At 53.7% G+C, this 18,786-nt stretch overlaps 2 protein-coding genes across 3 annotated transcripts; both read right to left on the bottom strand.

Annotated features, from left to right (window-relative positions):
* Positions 1-1,176: 1,176 nt before the first annotated feature.
* On the bottom strand, positions 1,177-9,366 carry Rbm42 (RNA binding motif protein 42). 2 transcript variants are annotated; one of them, XM_013026240.1, is made up of 10 exons: positions 9,146-9,366; positions 8,805-8,940; positions 7,113-7,197; positions 6,931-7,005; positions 5,218-5,283; positions 4,964-5,139; positions 4,120-4,452; positions 3,789-3,906; positions 1,519-1,713; positions 1,177-1,410 (listed from the first exon to the last, which is right to left on the bottom strand). In XM_013026240.1, the coding sequence occupies exons 1-10, from the start codon at positions 9,271-9,273 to the stop codon at positions 1,298-1,300; spliced, it is 1,425 nt and encodes a 474-aa protein (XP_012881694.1). In that variant the 5' UTR covers positions 9,274-9,366; the 3' UTR covers positions 1,177-1,297. The 2 variants fall into 2 exon arrangements, with proteins under 2 accessions (XP_012881694.1, XP_012881695.1); XM_013026241.1 differs by having other exon boundaries at positions 4,964-5,118.
* Positions 9,367-11,278: 1,912 nt separating this feature from the next.
* Positions 11,279-18,432, bottom strand: Haus5 (HAUS augmin-like complex, subunit 5). Its single transcript, XM_013026227.1, has 19 exons — positions 18,302-18,432; positions 17,545-17,607; positions 17,424-17,456; positions 17,051-17,075; positions 16,688-16,793; positions 16,446-16,605; positions 16,081-16,150; positions 15,906-15,988; positions 15,441-15,498; positions 15,195-15,322; positions 14,994-15,057; positions 14,787-14,917; positions 14,482-14,644; positions 14,237-14,317; positions 13,993-14,138; positions 13,693-13,804; positions 13,464-13,596; positions 11,604-11,736; positions 11,279-11,477 (listed from the first exon to the last, which is right to left on the bottom strand). Exons 1-19 carry the CDS (start codon positions 18,397-18,399, stop codon positions 11,360-11,362), a joined length of 1,905 nt encoding a protein of 634 aa, XP_012881681.1. The 5' UTR covers positions 18,400-18,432; the 3' UTR covers positions 11,279-11,359.
* Between the last annotated feature and the right edge of the window lie 354 nt (positions 18,433-18,786).

Genomic DNA, 18,786 nt, shown 5'->3' with positions numbered 1-18,786 from the left:
GCATGCAAGGCAAGCACTCTACCACTGAGCCACCTTCCCAGCCCTGAGCTTCTTTTTCTCAAGGCTAGCGCTCTACCACTTGAGCCACAGCGCCACTTCTGGCTTCTTTTTTGCTTATGTGTTGCTGAGGAATCGAACGCAGGGCCTCATGCATGCAAGGCAAGCGCTCTACTTACTGAGCCATCTTCCCAGCCCCCCCCCCCTTTTTTTTAAATGTAACCTAAGCTGGTCTTAAACTCAAGTGTTTCTGCCTCAGACAGCATGGAGGGATTCCAAGTGTGTATCACAGAGCCTGGGCTCTGTCCCTCAGCTCTTCAAGGATAGTACTCTACCACTTGAGCCATAGCGCCACTTCTGGTTTTCTGGTGGTTCACTGGAGATAAGAGTCTGGGCTGGCTTTGAACCACGATCCTCAGATCTCAGCCTCCTGAGTAGCTGATTATAGGCATGAGCCACTGGCACCCACCACTTAGCTCTTTCTCTAAGGTACACAACTGTGATGCCAGGCCCTGCTTGCTTCCTGAGGTCCTGTAGCTGGGCTCTGGGTAAGGCCTAGGTATGGCACTCAAGGGCCTGTGTGGACACCTCTCAGAGGGGCACAGGCAGACCTGAGCTGAGAGACCCACGGTGGCAAAGAGGACAGAGGCTGAGAGACAGACATCCAGAGACAAGGCCAACAGGTGCCAAGACAATATTCACAGGGGTGCCCTGGGACTTGGCAGAGCGCAGAACCCAGAAACAATCATAGGAAGACCTGCAGGTCAGCACCCAAGGTCCCGCCCAAGCCCTGACCACCGTGATGGTCAACTATGAGCTCTGAGATGGCCCAGGGTTTGAGTCACACAGACATTGGTTGGGTTTGCTCAAAAGGTCCGGAGGCACAGGGTCTGAACAGGCTGGAGTCTGAACATGACCTGAGCCTCAGCTTTTTTGGGTCTGCCCAGCCCAAAGGCAGGGCCTGTTCCTGATTGGGCCACTCCAGGCTGGCACTTTATGAGGTAGAAAGGAAAGGGAAGAGCCACCGCTGCATGGCTGGGCTCAGGACAAACATATGGATGTTTGTCTTAACTTTTTGAAGCTCTTCACATGATGGTGTGGTGGTGTGATGGTGGGAGTGGGGGAGGGGGGAGGAGACATGGAGCTCCATCCCAGAGTGCATTCAAGCCAGCCAAGGGATGGAAACGAACATAACTTTATTGAAACTGGTTTTGGGGGGTGGGTGGGTGAACAGCTGGGGGAGGGGGGAGCATTTTCCAAAGGTGGCTGTTGGGAAGGAGCCAGCACTTGGCCACAGACCCTATCTGAGGCCTAGTTTCTTCTTTTCCTTCTGCTTCTTGCGTACCACATCTAGGTTCCGATCCTTCCACATGCTCTTGCGGAGCTTGATGGGCCTTGAACCCACGTACTTCCCTATGAGAATGGTGGGTTCCATGTTAGCCTTTGGGGTGGGGTGGGTTGGGCTGAGGCCAGATGCTTCTATCCCCCACACCCATTGTCCCAAGGGGAGGCCTCACCCACCGTTCATCTCCCGCATGGCGCGAACATAGTCACTGGGGTCCTTGAAGCTGACGAAACCATAGCCCTTGGTCTTGCCGGTGCGCTTGTCCCGGATTACCTTGGCCTTCAGGAATGATGGGAAGCGGCTGAAGGCGCGAGCCAAGATGTCGTCATTCACCTCATTGCCCAGGTCCCCACAGAAGATCCGGAAGTCGTCTGGGGGTGGGAGAGAGACCAGGGGATGCATATGGCGGCTCAGAGTCCACACTATTTGATGACCCTGCTTCCTGGGCTCCCCAGTCTCCCCTCCCCACACGTCCCCTAAGGTCCACCACTGAAAACTTGGTGGGCACGGGGCTCAAACGTGGAGATCCTCAGCAGGCTCCCACACTGAGGCCTAGCTGCCAAACCTCCACAAGCAGGAGGGGGCAGAGCTGGGATGAGAGCCCACGCATCTGGCTCTTGATTATTCACTTGTTTTTGGTTTTTGGTAGAGCACTTAAGTGGTAGAGCACTAACCTTGAGCAAGAGAGCTCAGGCCAGAGCCCAAGCACTGAGTTCAAGCCCCGTGACAGGATCCAAAAAAAAAAAAAAGCCCAGAAGTGGAGGTGTGGCTCAAGTGGTAGGGCATGAGTTTTGAGTGAAACAGCAGTGCGAGGCCTTAAGTTCAAGCCCCTGTACTGGCACCAATAAATAAACAAAGTCAGGCTGGGAAGGTGGCTCAGTGGTAGAGCACTTGCCTTGCATGCATGAGGCCCTGGGTTCAATTCCTCAGCACCACATAAGCAAAAAGAAAAAAGCCAGAAGTGGTACTGTGGCTCAAGAGGTAGAGCGCTAGCCTTGAGCTGAAGAGCTGAGGGACAGCACCCAGGCCCAGAGTTCAGGCCCCACGACTGGACCCAAAAAAAAAAAAAAATCCCAGTTCTTAGTTGTAATAATGTATTATGATACAGAAAAAAGTCTTGCTTAAGGGATGAATACTGAGGTAGGGGAAGGTGAAGTAGTTATTTCACTTGTATCAAGAATTGAAATGAGTAAAATGCCAACAGTAAAATCTGGGAATAAAGCCCAAAGGTACAAGGCCCTGTGTTCCAGTCCTGGCACCAAAAACAACAGAACAGATGTATGCAGCAGGAGTGGGAAATGTTGGCCTGTGGGTGGTATAAAGCTCAGGAAACCACCTGGCACATGATGGGACAGACATGTACGCTCGTCATTGTCTTCCTGCGACCCTGTTTACGTATACTGATAATTGGGTATGGTCCTCAAATGATGTTATTAATATCCAAACAGCCCTTGGCAGTAAGAAGGTTCCCCACCTTTAAACAGAGGAATACTGAGTAGAATAAAATACTAACTGCAGAATCTAGCAGGTACATAGGGTGTTTAGTGTGTCATTCTGGGATTAAACTTTCTTCATAAAAAGTTGAAGAAGGTCTAGGTGCCTGTGGCTCATGCCTGTTATCTTAGCTAGTCAGGAAGCTGAGACCCTGAGGATCATGGTTTCAAGGCAGCCTGGAAAGAAAACTCCTTGAGACTCATCTCCAATAAATTACTTAGAAAAAATGGTGCTATGGCTTAAGTGGTAGAGTACTAGCCTTGGGCAAAAGAAGCTGAGGGACAGTGTTCAGGCCCCTGAGTTCAAGCCCCAGGATCAGCAAATTAAAAAAAAAAAAAAAAAAGAAGACAAAAAAGAAAAAAAAAGTTGAGGAGGTTTGGGTGCAGTGGTATACACCTGAATTCCCAGCTACAAAGTACAAAGGAGGCAGAGGGAGGAGGATCTCTGTACAAGTTGGCCTGAACCAATGAGCTCCACCCCAGGACCAAAAGGGGAGGAAAGGCTGGGGAGAAGAAATGCTCTTTGGAGGTGGGAAGGTGGCTCAGTGGTAGAGTGCTTTCCTTGCATGCATGAGGCCCTGGGTTTGATTCCTCAGCACCACATAAAAAAGAAAAAGCTGGAAGTGGTACTGTGGCTCAAGTGGTAGAGCGCTTGCCTTAAGCTGAAGAGCTGAGGGACAGCGCCCAGGCCCAGAGTTCAGGCCCTACAACCACCACCACCAACAAAATGCTCTTTGGTCTTGAGCTGGCCATTAGTCCATTAGTTGGACAGTGAGTGGTTGCAGACCTGAGGTGCCATCATCTCCGCAAGGTTCTAGCCTCTGGCTGGGGGAGAGATCAACCCCTCAGAGTGGTGGATTGGAGCTCTGAAGGGGAGCCGGCAGCAGTGCACAGAGCAGATGCCCTGTCTGTGGCTGCTGAACAATGTCCATGCCCACAGCACAGCTGCTTACCCGCATCCCACTCCAGCAGGCTGGGGTCCTCCCAGCTGCTTCCTGCTGCTGTGCGGATGCACCGCTTCAGCTTCTCTGGTTTCCCTTTCTTCTTGTCCTCACCCAGTGGCTCTGGGACCTGCAGAGGAAAGGAAAAGAAAAGTCCAGCTGGGTACTGGCCTGGCCTACTGTCCTGCCACTGGCCTTAAGGACTGCAAGGATCAGATGTGCTTCTAGGTGGGGGCCTCCTCCCTCCCTCTGGACAGGACCAGGTCCACTCCTGTGAGGGGGCGATGGGCTCAGGCTTCCCCTCCCCCCCTGCCCCGACTTTTCCCTGCTGGTCTGGACTTACCTCTAGAGCCATGAGACCAGGGGGAGGCTCAGGCCGAGGGGGCCGGGGTCGGGGGCGCAGGGACAGGAGCTCTGGGATGCGCAGAGGGGGCAGTAGGCCCCGCACCACCTCCAGCGGGAGGGGCAGGGGCTCGGGCTCAGGCAAAGGCATGGCCAGGGCCAAGGGCAAGCTGGGCCCAATGACCGCAGGGCCAGCTGGGGCTCCTCCAGGCCCAACAGCCACTGCTGCAGTGGCCTCCTCCAGCCCGGCTGCAGCTGCCACCACAGCCTCTTCCTTCTCTTTCAGGCCCAACCCCAGGCCTAGGCCCAGCTCTCGGGGTGCTGCTGGCTCTTCCTGTGGGAAAAAGGAGGGCATGAGGTAGGGAGGGGCAGGTCTCAGGCTCTGATCTTCCTTCCATTCCAATCCCATCCAACAAAGCAAGGGCCTGGGAGCCAGAGACAGGTGAGCATGGAAGTCTCCAGTCAGTAGGAAACAGACACACAGGCCGAGAAGGAGAGCTGGACAGACACATGGACCCACAATAAGGGAGATGGAGGGAGGAAGAGGGGTGGATGATCAAAGGAAAAAGAGAGCCAGAGAGCCAGAAATACAACCCAGCGTGTGTTTCCGTCTATGTGCTTTGGTAAGAGGAATGAAAGCTGAGAGTGGTAGCGCATGACTGCCATCCCAGCACTTGAAAAACTGACATGGGAAAATATAGAGATTTCGAGACTAGCCCAAGCTACATAGCAAGAGCCTTATCCAAAACAACAAAAGACTTGGGTCATTAAAAGACAGAGCTTTAGGTAAAGGAAAGCAGTTAGGGAAAAGTAGACTTGGTTTCCGCCCACGGTGCCATACTCACCAAGGGAGGCCTGAGGGCAGCCATGGAGCCCAGGGGGGGCCCCGGGGCCCGTGCCATTGGTGGCAGCATCATGGGTGGTCCAGGAGGCCCAGGCAGAGGGGGTCCTACGAGAGCCTGGTGAGGGGCCCGCAGGGCCATTGGGCGGGGACCCCCAGCTGCAGAAGCGAGAGCAGAATCTGTCAGGGTGTTAGTGGGATGGTTGCAGGGCTCGGGGAGGGAGTTATGCAGCAGGGATGACGGCCCTGGCCCCTCACCTGCTCTCTGCAGCACGTGGGGGACGAAGGCCGGACGCAGTATTGGGGCCCTCTGAGGGGCCACAGCTGTGGGAGACAGAGATGAGAGGGTCATGGGATACAGGGACACTTGCAGGAAGGTACATGTGGGGTACTCTCAGTATCCCAGAAATCCTGGAGAAGGTAGGGGGCCCTTGTGGAAGATGTGGGTCATTGTCATTGGTCTAGTCCACAAAAGCTGTACTTGAGGACTTGTGGTGGGCTCTAGTCCTATGGTGGGCAATGCAGGGACCACCACAGAGCAAGTACGAGCAAGCCCACACATCACCAGAGTGACAGCCCCAGAGAGGTCAGGGCTGGACTTGGGGTGTTGTGGGGGAGAGGCCCAGACAGAGAGGTCTGGGCCAGGGGGACGGGGGAAGACCAGGGAGCTATCAGAGCTCAGGGGAGCCCACTGACCTTACCAAGGGGGTGGGGGCAGGGTCACGTGAGCTGAGATCTGAAGAATAAGGGGGTCAGGCAGAGAGCGAGTGGAAATATCCCAGCAAGGAGAACGTAGGGAAAGCCTTCCTCCTGATTCAGTCTAGTAGGACTGTCACAGGGGAAATGGGGCTGCAAGGGCGCCAGGTGTCTCAGCACAACCGTCTAGGTTGCATGGGGTCCTTCTGAGGGCCCTAAGGAATCACAGCAGGGCTCAGAAGTGGCCAGGGTGACTGGGCTGGATTTGTATTTTGATCAAAACTATAATAGAAAAAGAGACATTAATGCTTCCCAGATACCATTGGGTTAAAAAAAAGTATAACAGGATTTAGTTAACATAATGAACAATTTCCCAGATTTTCATCCCAACAAGAACATACATATATTTCATACATATGCAGGAGAAAAGTCACAATGGACAATGTGTCCCTGTTACTTGAAGCGTGGGGGGTTAAGAAAGGTAGGGAGCTGGACGCTGGTGGCTCACGCCTGTAATCCTAGCTACTCAGGAGGCTGAGATCTGAGGATCACAGTTCAAAGCCAGCTCTGGCAGGAAAGTCCCTGAGACTCTTATCTCCAATAAACCACTCAACTGGAAGTGTCGATGTGGCTCAAGTGGTAGAGCACTAGACTTGAATTGAAGAGCTGAGTGACAGTGCCCAGGCCCAGAGTTCAAGCCCCACCACTGACAGAAAAAAAAAAAAAGGTAGGGAATAGCCTGTGGATGGGACAGGTTGGAAGAGTATGGTTGAGAAACAAGAAACAGCAGAAAGCACTTCTAGCATGTGTTAGCAAAGTCAAGGGCTCCTGGGGGACTGTGAGGATCTCCCTTTGCAAGGAGCCAGGTCACCCAGGGGCTCACCATGAGCTTGGGACTTGCCCATTCTCTCATGAGAAGCTGATCACACCTGCTATGTGGCAGGAACCAGAGGTCTTCCCTTCATAAAACTTGTATTTTAGAGGAAGCACAGCTGATAAAAAGTAAATTATACAACTTGGTATAAAGCGTGAAGAGCTAGGTTAGCACTTAGCAAAGGTTTGGGAAGAGGCTGCTTAGCAATGACCAGGTTCAGACCAAACTGACAAGATAGACAATCAAGGAGCACAGGATCAGGTTTGTGTTTTACAAAGATGACAACATGAGGGTAGGGATGAATGGAGAAGAGGATTTAAAGCAGCCAAACAGGGAAGAGGCTGAAGCCTGCCTCAACACATGCTCCTGGTTAAATGTGGGCCTCCTAGTTCTGGACCTACCTGCTCGCCTGAGAAACATGGCTTCTCGAGCCTCGGGACTGTCCAGGTGACTCCGATCACCAGGGCCAAAGCCAACTGTTGGGAGGGGAAGAGACGAGGATGGTAAAAGGTAAGGCATGGGCATTCCTTTTTACCACCTCCCCACACCTGATCCTGACCTTACCTTGTGTCTCTTTACTTACCTGGGCCCACAAAAGGAGGGCCCCCCACCATGGGAGGAACTACTGTGGCTGCAGCGGCTGCCCGGGCCTCCAGAGTCTGTTGGACCTGTGGGAAAAAGGTTGGGGATAAGGGGCCTGACTCAGTGTCTGCCATTAGAGGCATAGACTTCTACCCTTTGAGCTCTGGTGATCTCTCAGGGCTCAGTTAATGTCACCTGGGAAAGGAGGCTTTGGGACCAAGGAACTAAAGCTGCCTAGGTCTCTCAGTCTCAGTGCTGCTCATCACCCTGCTTCCTCCTCTCCACAGCACTCTGAAGTTAGGTGCAACCTGTGCTCTGCATCTCCCACATCCCACCCCAGCTCAACCCACCATCTCCTTGTCTAGACTATTATACTAACCTTTTGCTCTCTACCCTTAGACAGCCAGCGCTGCTCTGTTAACCTTGGAGTTAAACAACTACCCAGAATCCTCAACAGCTCCCTCTAACAGAGGAAACCATACAAGATTTTGCCTGGCTTAATCTCCACTTCCTTCTGTTTTTTTTTTTTTTTTTTGGGTCCGGTTGTGGGGCCTGAACTCTGGGCCTGGGTGCTGTCCCTCAGCTCTTCAGCTCAAGGCTAGCGCTCTACCACTTGAGCCACAGCGCCACTTCCGGCTTTTTTCTTTTTGCTTATGTGGTGCTGAGGAATCAAACCCTGGGCCTCAGGCATGCAAGGCAAGCGCTCTACCACTGAGCCAACTTCCCAGCCCCTTCCTTCTGTTTTTATTCCACTCCAGCCACTGATCTCTTGCTGTTCCTTGAATGTGACAGTTATGTGCCTGGCTCAGGGTCTGGGCACTGACACTTCTCTGCTTGGAATGATCATACTCCAGACATGGGCATAGTTCCTTATACCATCTCTTGTATGTATGTATGTATGGATGGATGGATGGATGTGCTAATACTGGACCTTGAACTCAGGGTTTGGGCTCTGTCCCTTAGCTTTTTTTTTTCCCCTCAAGGTTATCCCTTGTGCCACAGCTTCACTTCTAGATTTTTCAGTTTGTCTCTCAGTAAGTCTCTCAAGAATTTTCTCCAGCCAGGTGCTGGTGGCTCATGCCTGTAATCCTACCTAGTCAGGATGCTGAAATCTGAGGGTTGTGGTTCAAAGCCTGCCTGGGAAGGAAAGTCCATGAGACTCTTATCTCCAATCAACCACCAGAAAACTGGAAGTGGAGCTGTGACTCAAAGTGGTAGAGCACTAGCCTTGAGCTGAAAAGCTCAGGGACAGCACCTAGTCCCAGAGTTCAAGCCCCACAACCGATCACTACCACCACCACCACCACCACCAATAAAAGAAATTTTCTCCAACTGTGATCCTCGGACCACAGCTTCCAGAGTAACTAGGATTACAAGAGTGAGCCACTGGCACCTGGACCTCCCCTTTTCTTAACACTAGTCAGAGAGAGATGGTTATTGGACACTTGAAATTTGACCAATGAAACAGAGGACAACAAATAGGGAGCAGAAAGTTTGCCAAACAAAATGTTCTAGAATGTAAGCTCCCAAAAGGAAGTGATGTCTTAGTATACTCAGTATCTCCAAACGTGACATCTGTGATACTCAATTAACAAGCCAAAAGAATCAAGAGCTCATGGACATAAACACTTGCTGAGCTTGCTGAGGTTCAGACACTGGGTCCCCGGACTAACCCGCCAAAGCTCAGCCTCACCTGCTGGTACGTGTTGGTCGCAATAATTGGTCGGATCACAGGAGCTGCTGGGACCTGCATCGCTTCTACCGTGGGCACCGTGGGCACCGCGGCTGGGATCCCAGTTACTGGAGCTCCCAGAACTTCCTGCTCAAATCTGAGGGGAGGGAGGGAGAGAACCAAGAGATACAAGTCGGACCCCCTGCTGGGACGCTGGGTACGTCGTGGTTCCACTCCCGTACTCCGCCCCCCACCGCCGGGAGCCTCCCGAAGGTCCCCGCTCCTCTAGAGCCGCCCGAATGCTCCAGGCCGGGTAACTTGGTTCTGGGACGGCTTTCCCCACTCCCTCCCTCCGGCCTTACAGAGCCATCTCCGCCTCCATTTCCTTCAAACGCTCCTCTCCACTTTTTCCCGGAATGCCTCCACCAGGGCCTGGTACTACGGGTCCTCCTGTAACCGGGAGCCCCGGAGCTGGTCCGGCCCCAGCCATCGCTGCAGCCGTCGCTGTCGCCGCTCCTATGGTCCCAGCTCTGCCGCCGCCGCGGGATCGGCTTGTCTACTCTCCGCCTTCGACAGGGTGGGCGCCCGCGAGTGACGTAAAGCGAGCGACGGACGCGGTGCCTGACGCCATGCGTTCGCGAACATGGGCCAACCAGGCACGGACACACCCTATGGGGGAATGTAAGCCAATCAGAGTGCCGGAAAGGAGGGAAGCACTCGGACCAATCAGAGCTCCTCAGAGACATGGCCACACCTTCCTAGAGGAAGGTGAGCTAATGAGGTGGAAGCGAAGTCAGCTGGTCCCACCCCCACCGTGGAATACAGGCCTGGGAGAACGCCGCCAAGTTCGGGGCGTTGAGGGTGCCTGCGGGCCCCGGGCGAGAAGTTTGTAAACACGCGGAAGTCCACGTTGGGGCCGGGTTGATTCGAAGCTGAGAGGAGGCGCCTGGCTCAGGCTTTCGGGCGGAAGGGAAGTGACATCCCATGACTGTTTTTGGTGCCAGTCTTGGGTCTTGAACTCACGGCGTGGACGCTGCCCCTGAGCTTTTTTGCTCAAGGCTACCACTCTCTACCACTTGAACCATAGCTCCTGAAATATCCCGCGATTTTCCGCAGTCCTGAGAGACAGTCCAACACTCAAGTCAAATCGGGCTAGGAACCTTTATTAGCTGTAGGGGGATTGTCCCCCACCGCAGCAGCAGTGGGAAACAGCACCGGACCCGAGGAGCTCAGGGTATTTTTGTTGTTGTAGGTCACGGGGCTTCAACACTGGGCCTGGGCACTGTCCCTCAGCCCTTGAGCCACAGCGCTACTTCAGGTTTTCTGACTGGTTTATTGGAGATGAGAGTCTCACGGACTTTCTGCCCAAGCTGGCTTTGAACCCCGATCCTCAGATTTCAGCCTCCCGAGTATTTAGGATTACAGGCGTCAGCTTCGCCCGGCTAGCTCAGGGTATTTGAACGCAAGAACCACAGAGGCCACTCGCAGATGGTCAAGTTCCGTATTTTAGCATATTTGCTGAGCAAGCAAGAATAACAGAACATCAGTGGTTGGTTAGCCTTACAGACAGCCCGATTTTTACTCATTTTTGCCAATTTCAGTAAATGACAAGCCGCAGTTGGTTCCATTTCCAGAGTTTGTTTGCTTTTCAGCTCTTGGGAGTTGTTTGTCCCCAGTTAAATTTCTTTCTTCCTTGATCTAATTAATATCCTATCTGCTTATTTTAACCTGGCTTGGTGATGGTTAATTGGAGTTAAGAGTCTCAAGGATTTTCCTGCCTGGACTGACCGTGAACTACATTCCTCAGATCTCAGCTTCCTGAGTGTGAATCACTGGTACCCAGCATAGTTATTTATTCTTTTGCCAGTCCTGGGGCTTGAACTCAGGGCCTGGGCACTGTCCCTGAGCTGCTTTTGCTCAAGGCTAGCACTCTACCACTTGAGCCACAGCACCACTTCCAGCTTTTCTGTGTATGTGGTACTGAGGAATCAAACCCAGGGTTTCATGCATGGTAGGCAAGCACTCTACCACTGAGCCACATTCCCATCCCTGGCATAGTTATTTTTCCTAGCAAGATACAGACATTCTGTTGGCTTTGGTGGGATGAAAGGGCAAGGGGCAAGGGAAATGAACAACAGAGAGTCTTATGTGGGATACAGACAAGGGGACTGGCCAGTCCTGGTGATGGTTTCAAATATTTTATTGAGGAAGGCACGGTGTTGGGATGAAATTCATTTTCTTTCTTTTTTGGCAGTACTGAGAATTGAACTCAGGGCTTCCAACTTGCTAAGTAAATGCCCTACCACTTGAGCCACTTTTGTTTGTTTATGGTCATGGGGTTTGAACTCTGGGCTTGGGCACTGTCCCTGAGCTCTTTAGCTCAAGGCAAGTGCTCTACCATTTGAAACACAGCTCCACTTCTAGTTTTCTGGTGGTTAATTGGAGAGAAGAGTCTCACAGACTTTCCTGCCCGGGCGGGCTTTGAACCATGATCCTCAAATCTCAGCCTGTTGGGTAGCTACAATTACAGGTGTGAGCTACCGGCGCCTGGCTAGATTCTTGATTTGAGCTTCTCTTCATTTGCACAACTGCTGCAGGGCTCCTTGTGCCTGGACCCAGCGCAGATGCCATTGGGAAAAAGACAGGCCCTGGCAGAGCTCCTCGGAAAGGGCAGCCTGGCCTGGCTGCTCCCACCTGAGGAAGAACATGGCATCAGAGGTTAGGCCCAGCTCTCCAGACATTCTCTGGCTTCTTCCATCACCAAGACCTGAGTCTTGACTCCACCCATCTCACTCCTCTACCCCTCATGTGCCCTCTCACCAGTCCCCCACGACCCCCTGGAGCTCAGGGATACGCTTCAGCGCCTGCTTGAGCAAGTTGTCCAGCCGCTTCAGAACCTGTCCCACGCTCTCTCTCTGCTCCTTTTCCTGGGAGGCCTGGACCTGCAGCAGCTCTGGGGGTTAGAAATCGGAAGGCAGCTTTGAGTCCTTCAGCTGTTTTCAGACTTAAAAACCAATGGGGGGCTGGGAAGGTGGCTCAGTGGTAAAGCGCTTGCCTTGCATACATGAGGCCCTGGGTTCAATTCCCCAGTACCACATAAGCAACAAGAAAAAAAGCCGGAAGTGGCGCTGTGGCTCAAGTGGTAGAGCGCTAGCCTTGAGCTGAAGAGCTGAGGGACAGCGCCCAGGCCCAGAGTTCAGGCCCCACGACCGGAACACCCTCCTCCCCCCAAATAAAAGCACAAACCAATGGGGTCACAAATACTTTGGTGATCTGGTTTAGATCTCAAAGCTGTCCCTTTTGAGTCTTCATCTCAAGGACATACCTATCCCAGGCCTCATCCTAGATGCCTCTCCACAGAGCCCTCTTAACCTTTCCTACTTCCCTGGTCAGCCTGCCTCCCAGGCTTCAGGCTCCCACTAGGGTCACTCACAACAGAATGATCTTCCTGGAGTTTCAACCTGACCCTGGAAGTGGAGCTGTGGCTCAAGTGGTAGAGCACCAGGTTTGAATGAAAAAGCCAGGCGAGGGCTAGGAAGGTGGCTCAGTGGTAGAGCGCTTGCCTTGCAATGCATGAGGCCCTGGGTTGATTCCTCAGCACCACATAAGCAAAAAGAAAAAAAAGCCAGAAGTGGCTCTGTGGCTCAAGTGGTAGAGTGCTAGCCTTGAGCTGGAGAGCTGAGGGACAGTGCCCAGGCCCAGAGTTCAGGCCCCACGACTGGACCCCCCCCCAAAAAAAAGCCAGGGGACAGTGCCCAGGCCCTGAGTTCAAGCTCTCCCTCTCCAGCTTAGATCCCTCTAAATCTTCCCCAAGATAGAGCGAAGCTCGCCCAGTCTGGTATTTGGGAGTTTGCATTACATGGCCCCTGTCCACCAAGTGAGGTATCCTATTTCCACTTGGGAAGTCTTCCCAGCATCCTTTACCCCCGAGCTTTCTCCTCAGCCTACCACAGCCCCTCACTCCAGCAGTGTTTCCCCTCAGGATCATGACTAGGCTTAGTCCCTCTCTAGGTGCCCACACAGGGCCTTGCTCATACCAAGTAAAGATCAGCAGCCTCCCTGGTGGCTCTGAATCTGGCTCAATTTCATCCTGTCTCTGTAACCTTGATCAGCCTTGGGGGTGATAGGGTGTGTGTGTGGGGGCCAACACTAGGGCTTGGACTCAGGGCTTGGTGGTGTCCCCTTAGCTTTTTCACTCAAGGCTAGTGTTCTGCCACTTGAACAACAGCCCCACTTCTGGCTTTTTGGTCACAGATTTTCCTGCTTTGTCTGGCTTTGAACCAGGATCCTCAGATCTCAAGCCTCCAGAGTAGCAAGACTTACAGGCTTGAGCTACCAACATCCAGCCACAGCCTTGCTTTTTACCTACTTTAGAACACTATCTGATAGGAGTACTTTGCAAATGGATGGGCTGTAGATCCTCATGGTAAGAGTGCAGACTTCTGGCTGACTACCTGGGTGTAGCTCCCAGCTCGGCCATGTGGGTGAGCTACTAAGCCACGGGCATCTCAGCTCCCTTCTCTATAATGTGGGAAATGGTGTGCTTACCACATGGCCTTGCCCTGCAGATTAAACCAACAAATGTGTTTTAAGCTCACAGTAAGGCCTGGGTGAGTGAGGGTGTTTGTTAGCACTGCAGGAGACCAGTGCTACTGGATCCAGGAAGCAGGGTAGGCCTACCCTGGGTGGGCAGTTCTGGCTGTAGATGGGTCTTCAGGTGGAGTAAACTGGCAGAGCGGAGACTGCGCTGGTCCTGGAGGAATAGAAGGTCCTGGCGAAGAGAGGCAGCCTTCGGGAGGAGCAGCTCTGGTGCCTGGAGGGAAGGAGGGAGGGAGCGAGGGAGGACAGTCACCTGGGACAGGGATGGGGACAGGGGTAGGCAGACAGGTCCCAGGGGACAGTGACTCACCTTCCCTGCAGGCAGCCCCAGTATGTGACTCAGTGCTATGAGGCTAGAGCCCACCGGGGGTGTGGGGTGCAGCTGGTGGATGGATGGCAGGATGGTGGGCAGTGGCTTGGAGCTAGAGTGGGAAGGGACCAGGGCAGATGGAACTGTAAGAAGGGAGCGCGGGGAGGAAGGGAGTCTGGGGACTAGGATGCCAGACCTAGGTATGGCAGCTTGGCATCCCTGGGGTTCATTCACTGAGGAGACCTTAGGGAATGACAGTCCCTCAGGGCAGGAGAGGTGGGAGCTGGCTGCTAGCCTCACCCTTCGGGGCTGTGCCGCAGCAAGGGGCCCAGCAGAATATCTGGCAGATGCCGGGCTACCTCCTCCAGGCAGCGGAGCAGCTCCTGGCTCTGTGGTGCCACAGCCTCAGAAGTGGGAACCACCTTCCGCTCAAGCAGAGCCAGCACCTGGGGCCGGGGAGAGAAAGGACAGGCGAGCCGGGGTCCAACCAACACCCCCTCACTTGTGGGTCCCCCTCCCCCCCCAGCCCTTACACCTGTCTCACCTCCCCTGGACCCCGGCCCAGGCGCGTCTTGCTGGCTGAGTTTCCCTTGATGAGCAGGCGGATTTGTTCCTGGGTCTCCTCCTGGGGGCGGGAGACCAGAGACAAGTTGCCACCCCTTCACACAGGAGTCCTGCCCTGGGTACCCCACTCCCAGGAGCCTCTCAAGTCTCCACAGTGGCTCTCGCCCAGGTCCAAGGCTTGGTGTGCGCCTGGATCATGATCGGCCTATTTTCTTTCTTTCTCACCACCAGCCGGCGCCAGTGCAGGATCCTCTGCTGCTTGGCCTGGAGCTCCTTCAGCAGAAGCTGCTGGTGCTCAGCTGTCTCCTCCAACTCCTGGCTCTGGGCACACAGGGCCTTGAGCTCTGCTCTGAGGCCATAGCACCGAAGCCCCAGCATCAGCACCTTCCTGGGGAGACCGTCAGAAGACAGGAAAGGGACTGAGGCCACCAGGAACAAGATGATCAGGGACGCACAAGGAACCCCAGACACTGACAGACAGAGACCCAGGACAGACAGTGTCAGAGGCCTCTACTAAGGCAGCCCCTCACCTCTGGCTTGATGCCAGGACGCATTTCTCCACCTCTTCCACCACATCCTGAAGGCGGCCAGTGAGGACCTGGTATTCTTTCAGGAGGGCGCCCTGCTGAGTGACCAGCGCACCAAGGGCCTGCCAGCCTTCCTGAGGGTACAGTACGTGTGGGCATGGCCCATGGGGATGAGGGACGGAGAGGGCCTTCTGAGGGCTCCTCAGTTACCTGGATGAGATGTACCATGGACGGTGCTGGCTGGTCAGAATCTGACTGGTCGGGTACCTGGGGTCTGGGGTGGGAACAAAGCAAATCTCTGAAGACAAGCTTGGTGCCTACACTGGACACCCAGCCCAGCTCAACCTGAAGGTCACCATGTGTGTCCGGCCCCCGTGCCTGCCCTGTCTACAGGAACCTGCTGCTCCACACCTGGGTAGCTGGGTCTCTCCCAGTCCATCATCACTGCGGCATTGGGCTAGGATCTCAGCCTCCCGCTCTGCAGCCAGGTACTCCAAGGCGGCCAGCACATGGCCCGGTGGGTGGTTTGTCAGCAGGGTCTGGCAGGAGGAAGGGAAGGCAGTGAAGGCATGGGGTGAGGGCAGGGCCGCAAGCGGGGACCATGAGGCAGGACACACAGTTAGGGGCTGGCCTTTCTGGAGATCCCCACTTTCTCACCTCCACTGAGCTAAGCCACTGCTGGTAGGAAGTTCCAAATTGGTCATCTCGAGAGTTTCTGGTATTTGGATAAGAGGATGGAGAATACATAAGACTGTACAGTTACCCTTCTATAATTATTCTATCCTACTTTGCTGATAAGGAAACTGTCTCCACCTGCTCCTCCAATTATACCAACATGCCAGTCTTGGGGTCTTCCCATGTGCTGTTGACCTGGGACGCCAATGTGACCCTTCACCTTTGCTCTGTCTCCTCACCAGTCCCCTCCCATCCTTAGCTAGGTAAGGGACTCCTTTGGGGTGCCCAGAGCCTCTTCCCCATCCCTAATGCCTTGGCCACCTGGTTGCTATTTGTCTATGATGGGTGTGGCCCTTTGTGCCAGCCTGAGAACCCCAGTGTCTGGGCTAACGTAGCACCCTGAAGCCCAGATTTTTTGTGGGGTTTCTGGGGTGTGTGGATACTCACTGGACAGGGCCTCCTTGGGCCTGGGGCATGAGGAGGTTCTGAAGAAACTGGGCGCGGAGGTTGCAAGCTGCTCGGACATCCCGCTGGGGAGAAGAGGGGAGCCATAAATGGGGACCCAGGCATCTGCCTCACCCTGGATATCTCAACTCTTTCCTCCACAGCCCAGGGTCCTTACCAAGACCTCAGGCTCCAGGGCCAGGGTTGCTGATGTCAGGGGGCCAAAGGTCACCTCCATTTTGGCCTTCCTGTAGTAGCAACACAAATAGGGTCAAGGGCCAAAGGACCAATAGATGTTTGTGTCCCAACTGCTGCCATGGTCAGCATGGCTGGTCACAAGGATTGCTGAGCCCCAGTGGCCACCTCTCAGATTAGGACACTGTCAACCTCCTAGCCTGTTTGGACGTTAAGTGTTCCTGATGGGAACCTGGAATTCTGGAATTGGGAAGGGGTCAGGGCCAAGCACAGGGTGGTGGTGGGAGAGGAGAGGCAGAAGAGGTTACTCTAAGGATATCAGGTGCCCTTAGGCAAGATGAGGCCTACCTTTCCATGTCCTGCAGGCGCTTGAGCTGGTTGTGCAGCCGCTGCATGGGTCCTCGGAGTCCATGCTGCTGTTTCCGCACAGCCCCGGCTTGGGCCTGGAGGAGGAGAGCCTGACGCTGGGTGTCACGCATGCTCTGCAGTGCCTGCTCCTCGGCTATGTCTGTGGGAGGAACACCGGGGTGGCCCTCAGCATCTTCTCCGCCCTCAGTCCCACTTCCCATCTTCCTGGCCCCGTGGGTCACTTTGAGTCTCGGTCTCCTGATCCATCAGCTCTAGGCTCTGGTCCAGCTCTTGGATCTCAGCTCGGAGGCGGGCGGCCGTGGCTTCCAGTTCCAACTTGCGACGAACCTGGTGTCATCAAATACAGGGTTAGCTGTAGCTAACCCTCCACTTCTGTCTTTTTTGCTGGTTAATTGGAGATAAGAGCACAAGGCTCTCAGGAGGCTAAGATCTGAGAATGGCAGTTTGAAGTCAACCCCAGGTAGGAAACTACAACACGCTTAGCTCTATTTGACCATCAAAAAGTCCAATGTGGAGCTAGCCCCCCCCAAAACTAAGCCACATTCCCAGCTCTAAAAGAGAATCTTATAGAAAAGGCTTCTCACCTCTGGACTATCCTGGTAACCATACCTGAAAAAAATGAGACTGGTGTTAGAGATGCCTGCGTCTTAAGTGGGGAAGGCTGAAGTATGAGACTGTGGGTGGGGACAAGGCTAGAAGGGAATTGGGAAGATAAGAAGGGATTGATTTTTGTTACTGGGGCTTCATCTCAGGGCCTAGGCACTGTCCCTGAGCTTTTCCTGCTCAAGGCTGACGTTCTACCACTTGAACCATACCATCACTTTTGGCTTTTTAGTGGCTAGTTGGAGAGTTTCATGGACTTTCCTGCTCAGGCTGGCTTTGAACCATGATCCTCTGAGCTTTGCCTTGGAAGGAGCTAGGATTACAGACTAGGAAGGGACAATTTTGAGCAGTTACCAGAGCAGATTTCCCCGGATCTTCTTTAGACTCCTGCAGTGGAGAAAAGGAGGAAGGGGGGTTGCTGCGGGATCTGTCCTTGCCCCAACCCTCAACCTTCCCCAGCACAGGCTTGGCTCACCTTTGACTGTGGACATGCTTCAGGACATATGCCCAGATGTCAGCTCCCTGACCCAGACACAGCCTGTGGGGTGGGGGAACAGTTAGGGTCTATCCCCCATGTACCACACAGCGCTCAGACGCTCTCTCTCTCTCTCTCTCTCTCTCTCTCTCTCTCTCGTGGTTGGTCATGGGGTTTGAAGGGCCTGGGTGCTGTCCCTGAGTTTTTGCATCCAAGGCTAGCACTCTACTACTTTGAGCCTCAGTGCCACCAGGTGCCTGGCATGGAGGACCCTCTTTGGTGGGTAGATGGGTGATGGGAAAACCTGAGTTCTCCTTTGGGGGTGGGTGGGTAAGGGTAGGGAGGGATAGGCCCGGATTGGAGAAGATCAGGGAGGTTTGTTCTAAAGCCAGGTGAGATATGTATGACATTGCCAGAACCAGGCATGAGTCAGATTCAGCTCCAGTGTAGTGGGGGTGATCACTGCGGACCGGGATAAGATCGGGATGCCCTTCATTAACCTTAGGCAATTTTTAACTGGTGCTGGGGGCGGGTGTGGAATCCCTGATCGGGATGACCGTCTAGGTTGCAGGGGTAACCTTCAGGGTCCGTCACTCAGCACCAGCATTAGGACACACATTCTCAGGGCAGGGATCCCTCAGGAACTTGGGGTGCGGTCTCGTCCTGGATAAATGCGTGTGTTTGGTGGGGGGGGGTCGTCTAACTCCAGAGACGTTAGCTCTGGGATGGAAAGTCTTCATTTTTGGCGCAATCTCACCTACGCAACGTCGATTCCGGGGCTCGAGCTGCCAAGGGTACCCCCATCTCTTCTACCGCCCAGCAGTCCAGTTCCCGCGCTTCCCGCACCAACTCCATGACAAACGCCAGACCTGGGCGGCCGCCGCCACCTCCCGCGCCCGCTTCAAGCGTGACGCATATCTATGACGTCACGAGAGCGACGCAGGTGGTGTCATCGGTTGCTGGGCAGACTACTGAGAGCTCCCTGGCTAGCTGGGACTTAGAGACCTTGCATCAGGGTATTTAAAAAAAAACATTATGTTCAAGATTTATTATACTTAAACACATTTCCCTGTTTATTGTTCATTAATCTTGCAAATAATTCCTTAAACACTCATACATTAATATGTATATGTTTACATATATATTGTTGGGCCATGTGTGTGTGTATATATATGTACATATACATACACACGTTTATATATGTCTTTATGTGGTGTATTTACTCGTATCTTGGGAAAACTA

Source organism: Dipodomys ordii, unplaced genomic scaffold (genome assembly GCF_000151885.1).
Source record: "Dipodomys ordii isolate 6190 unplaced genomic scaffold, Dord_2.0 Scaffold92, whole genome shotgun sequence".
Classification (NCBI taxonomy): domain Eukaryota; kingdom Metazoa; phylum Chordata; class Mammalia; order Rodentia; family Heteromyidae; genus Dipodomys; species Dipodomys ordii.
The sequence above is the reverse complement of the archived record's forward strand: the minus strand, read 5'-3'. Positions and strand labels throughout refer to the sequence as shown.

What these genes read in the sequence shown, in the direction of transcription:
- Haus5 (XM_013026227.1), bottom strand. Translation starts at nt 18,399, where the DNA reads ATGGAGTTGGTGCGGGAAGCGCGGGAACTGGACTGCTGGGCGGTAGAA. An exon ending in CCGGAATCGACGTTGCGTAG is followed by an intron (nt 17,608 to 18,301) that starts GTGAGATTGCGC and finishes CCCACCCCACAG; the next exon opens with GCTGTGTCTGGGTCAGGGAG. An exon ending in GTTACCAGGATAGTCCAGAG is followed by an intron (nt 16,794 to 17,050) that starts GTGAGAAGCCTT and finishes TGATGACACCAG; the next exon opens with GTTCGTCGCAAGTTGGAACT.
- Rbm42 (XM_013026240.1), bottom strand. Translation starts at nt 9,273, where the DNA reads ATGGCTGGGGCCGGACCAGCTCCGGGGCTCCCGGTTACAGGAGGACCC. An exon ending in ATGGAGGCGGAGATGGCTCT is followed by an intron (nt 8,941 to 9,145) that starts GTAAGGCCGGAG and finishes CCCTCCCCTCAG; the next exon opens with ATTTGAGCAGGAAGTTCTGG. An exon ending in CGACCAACACGTACCAGCAG is followed by an intron (nt 7,198 to 8,804) that starts GTGAGGCTGAGC and finishes TTTTTCCCACAG; the next exon opens with GTCCAACAGACTCTGGAGGC.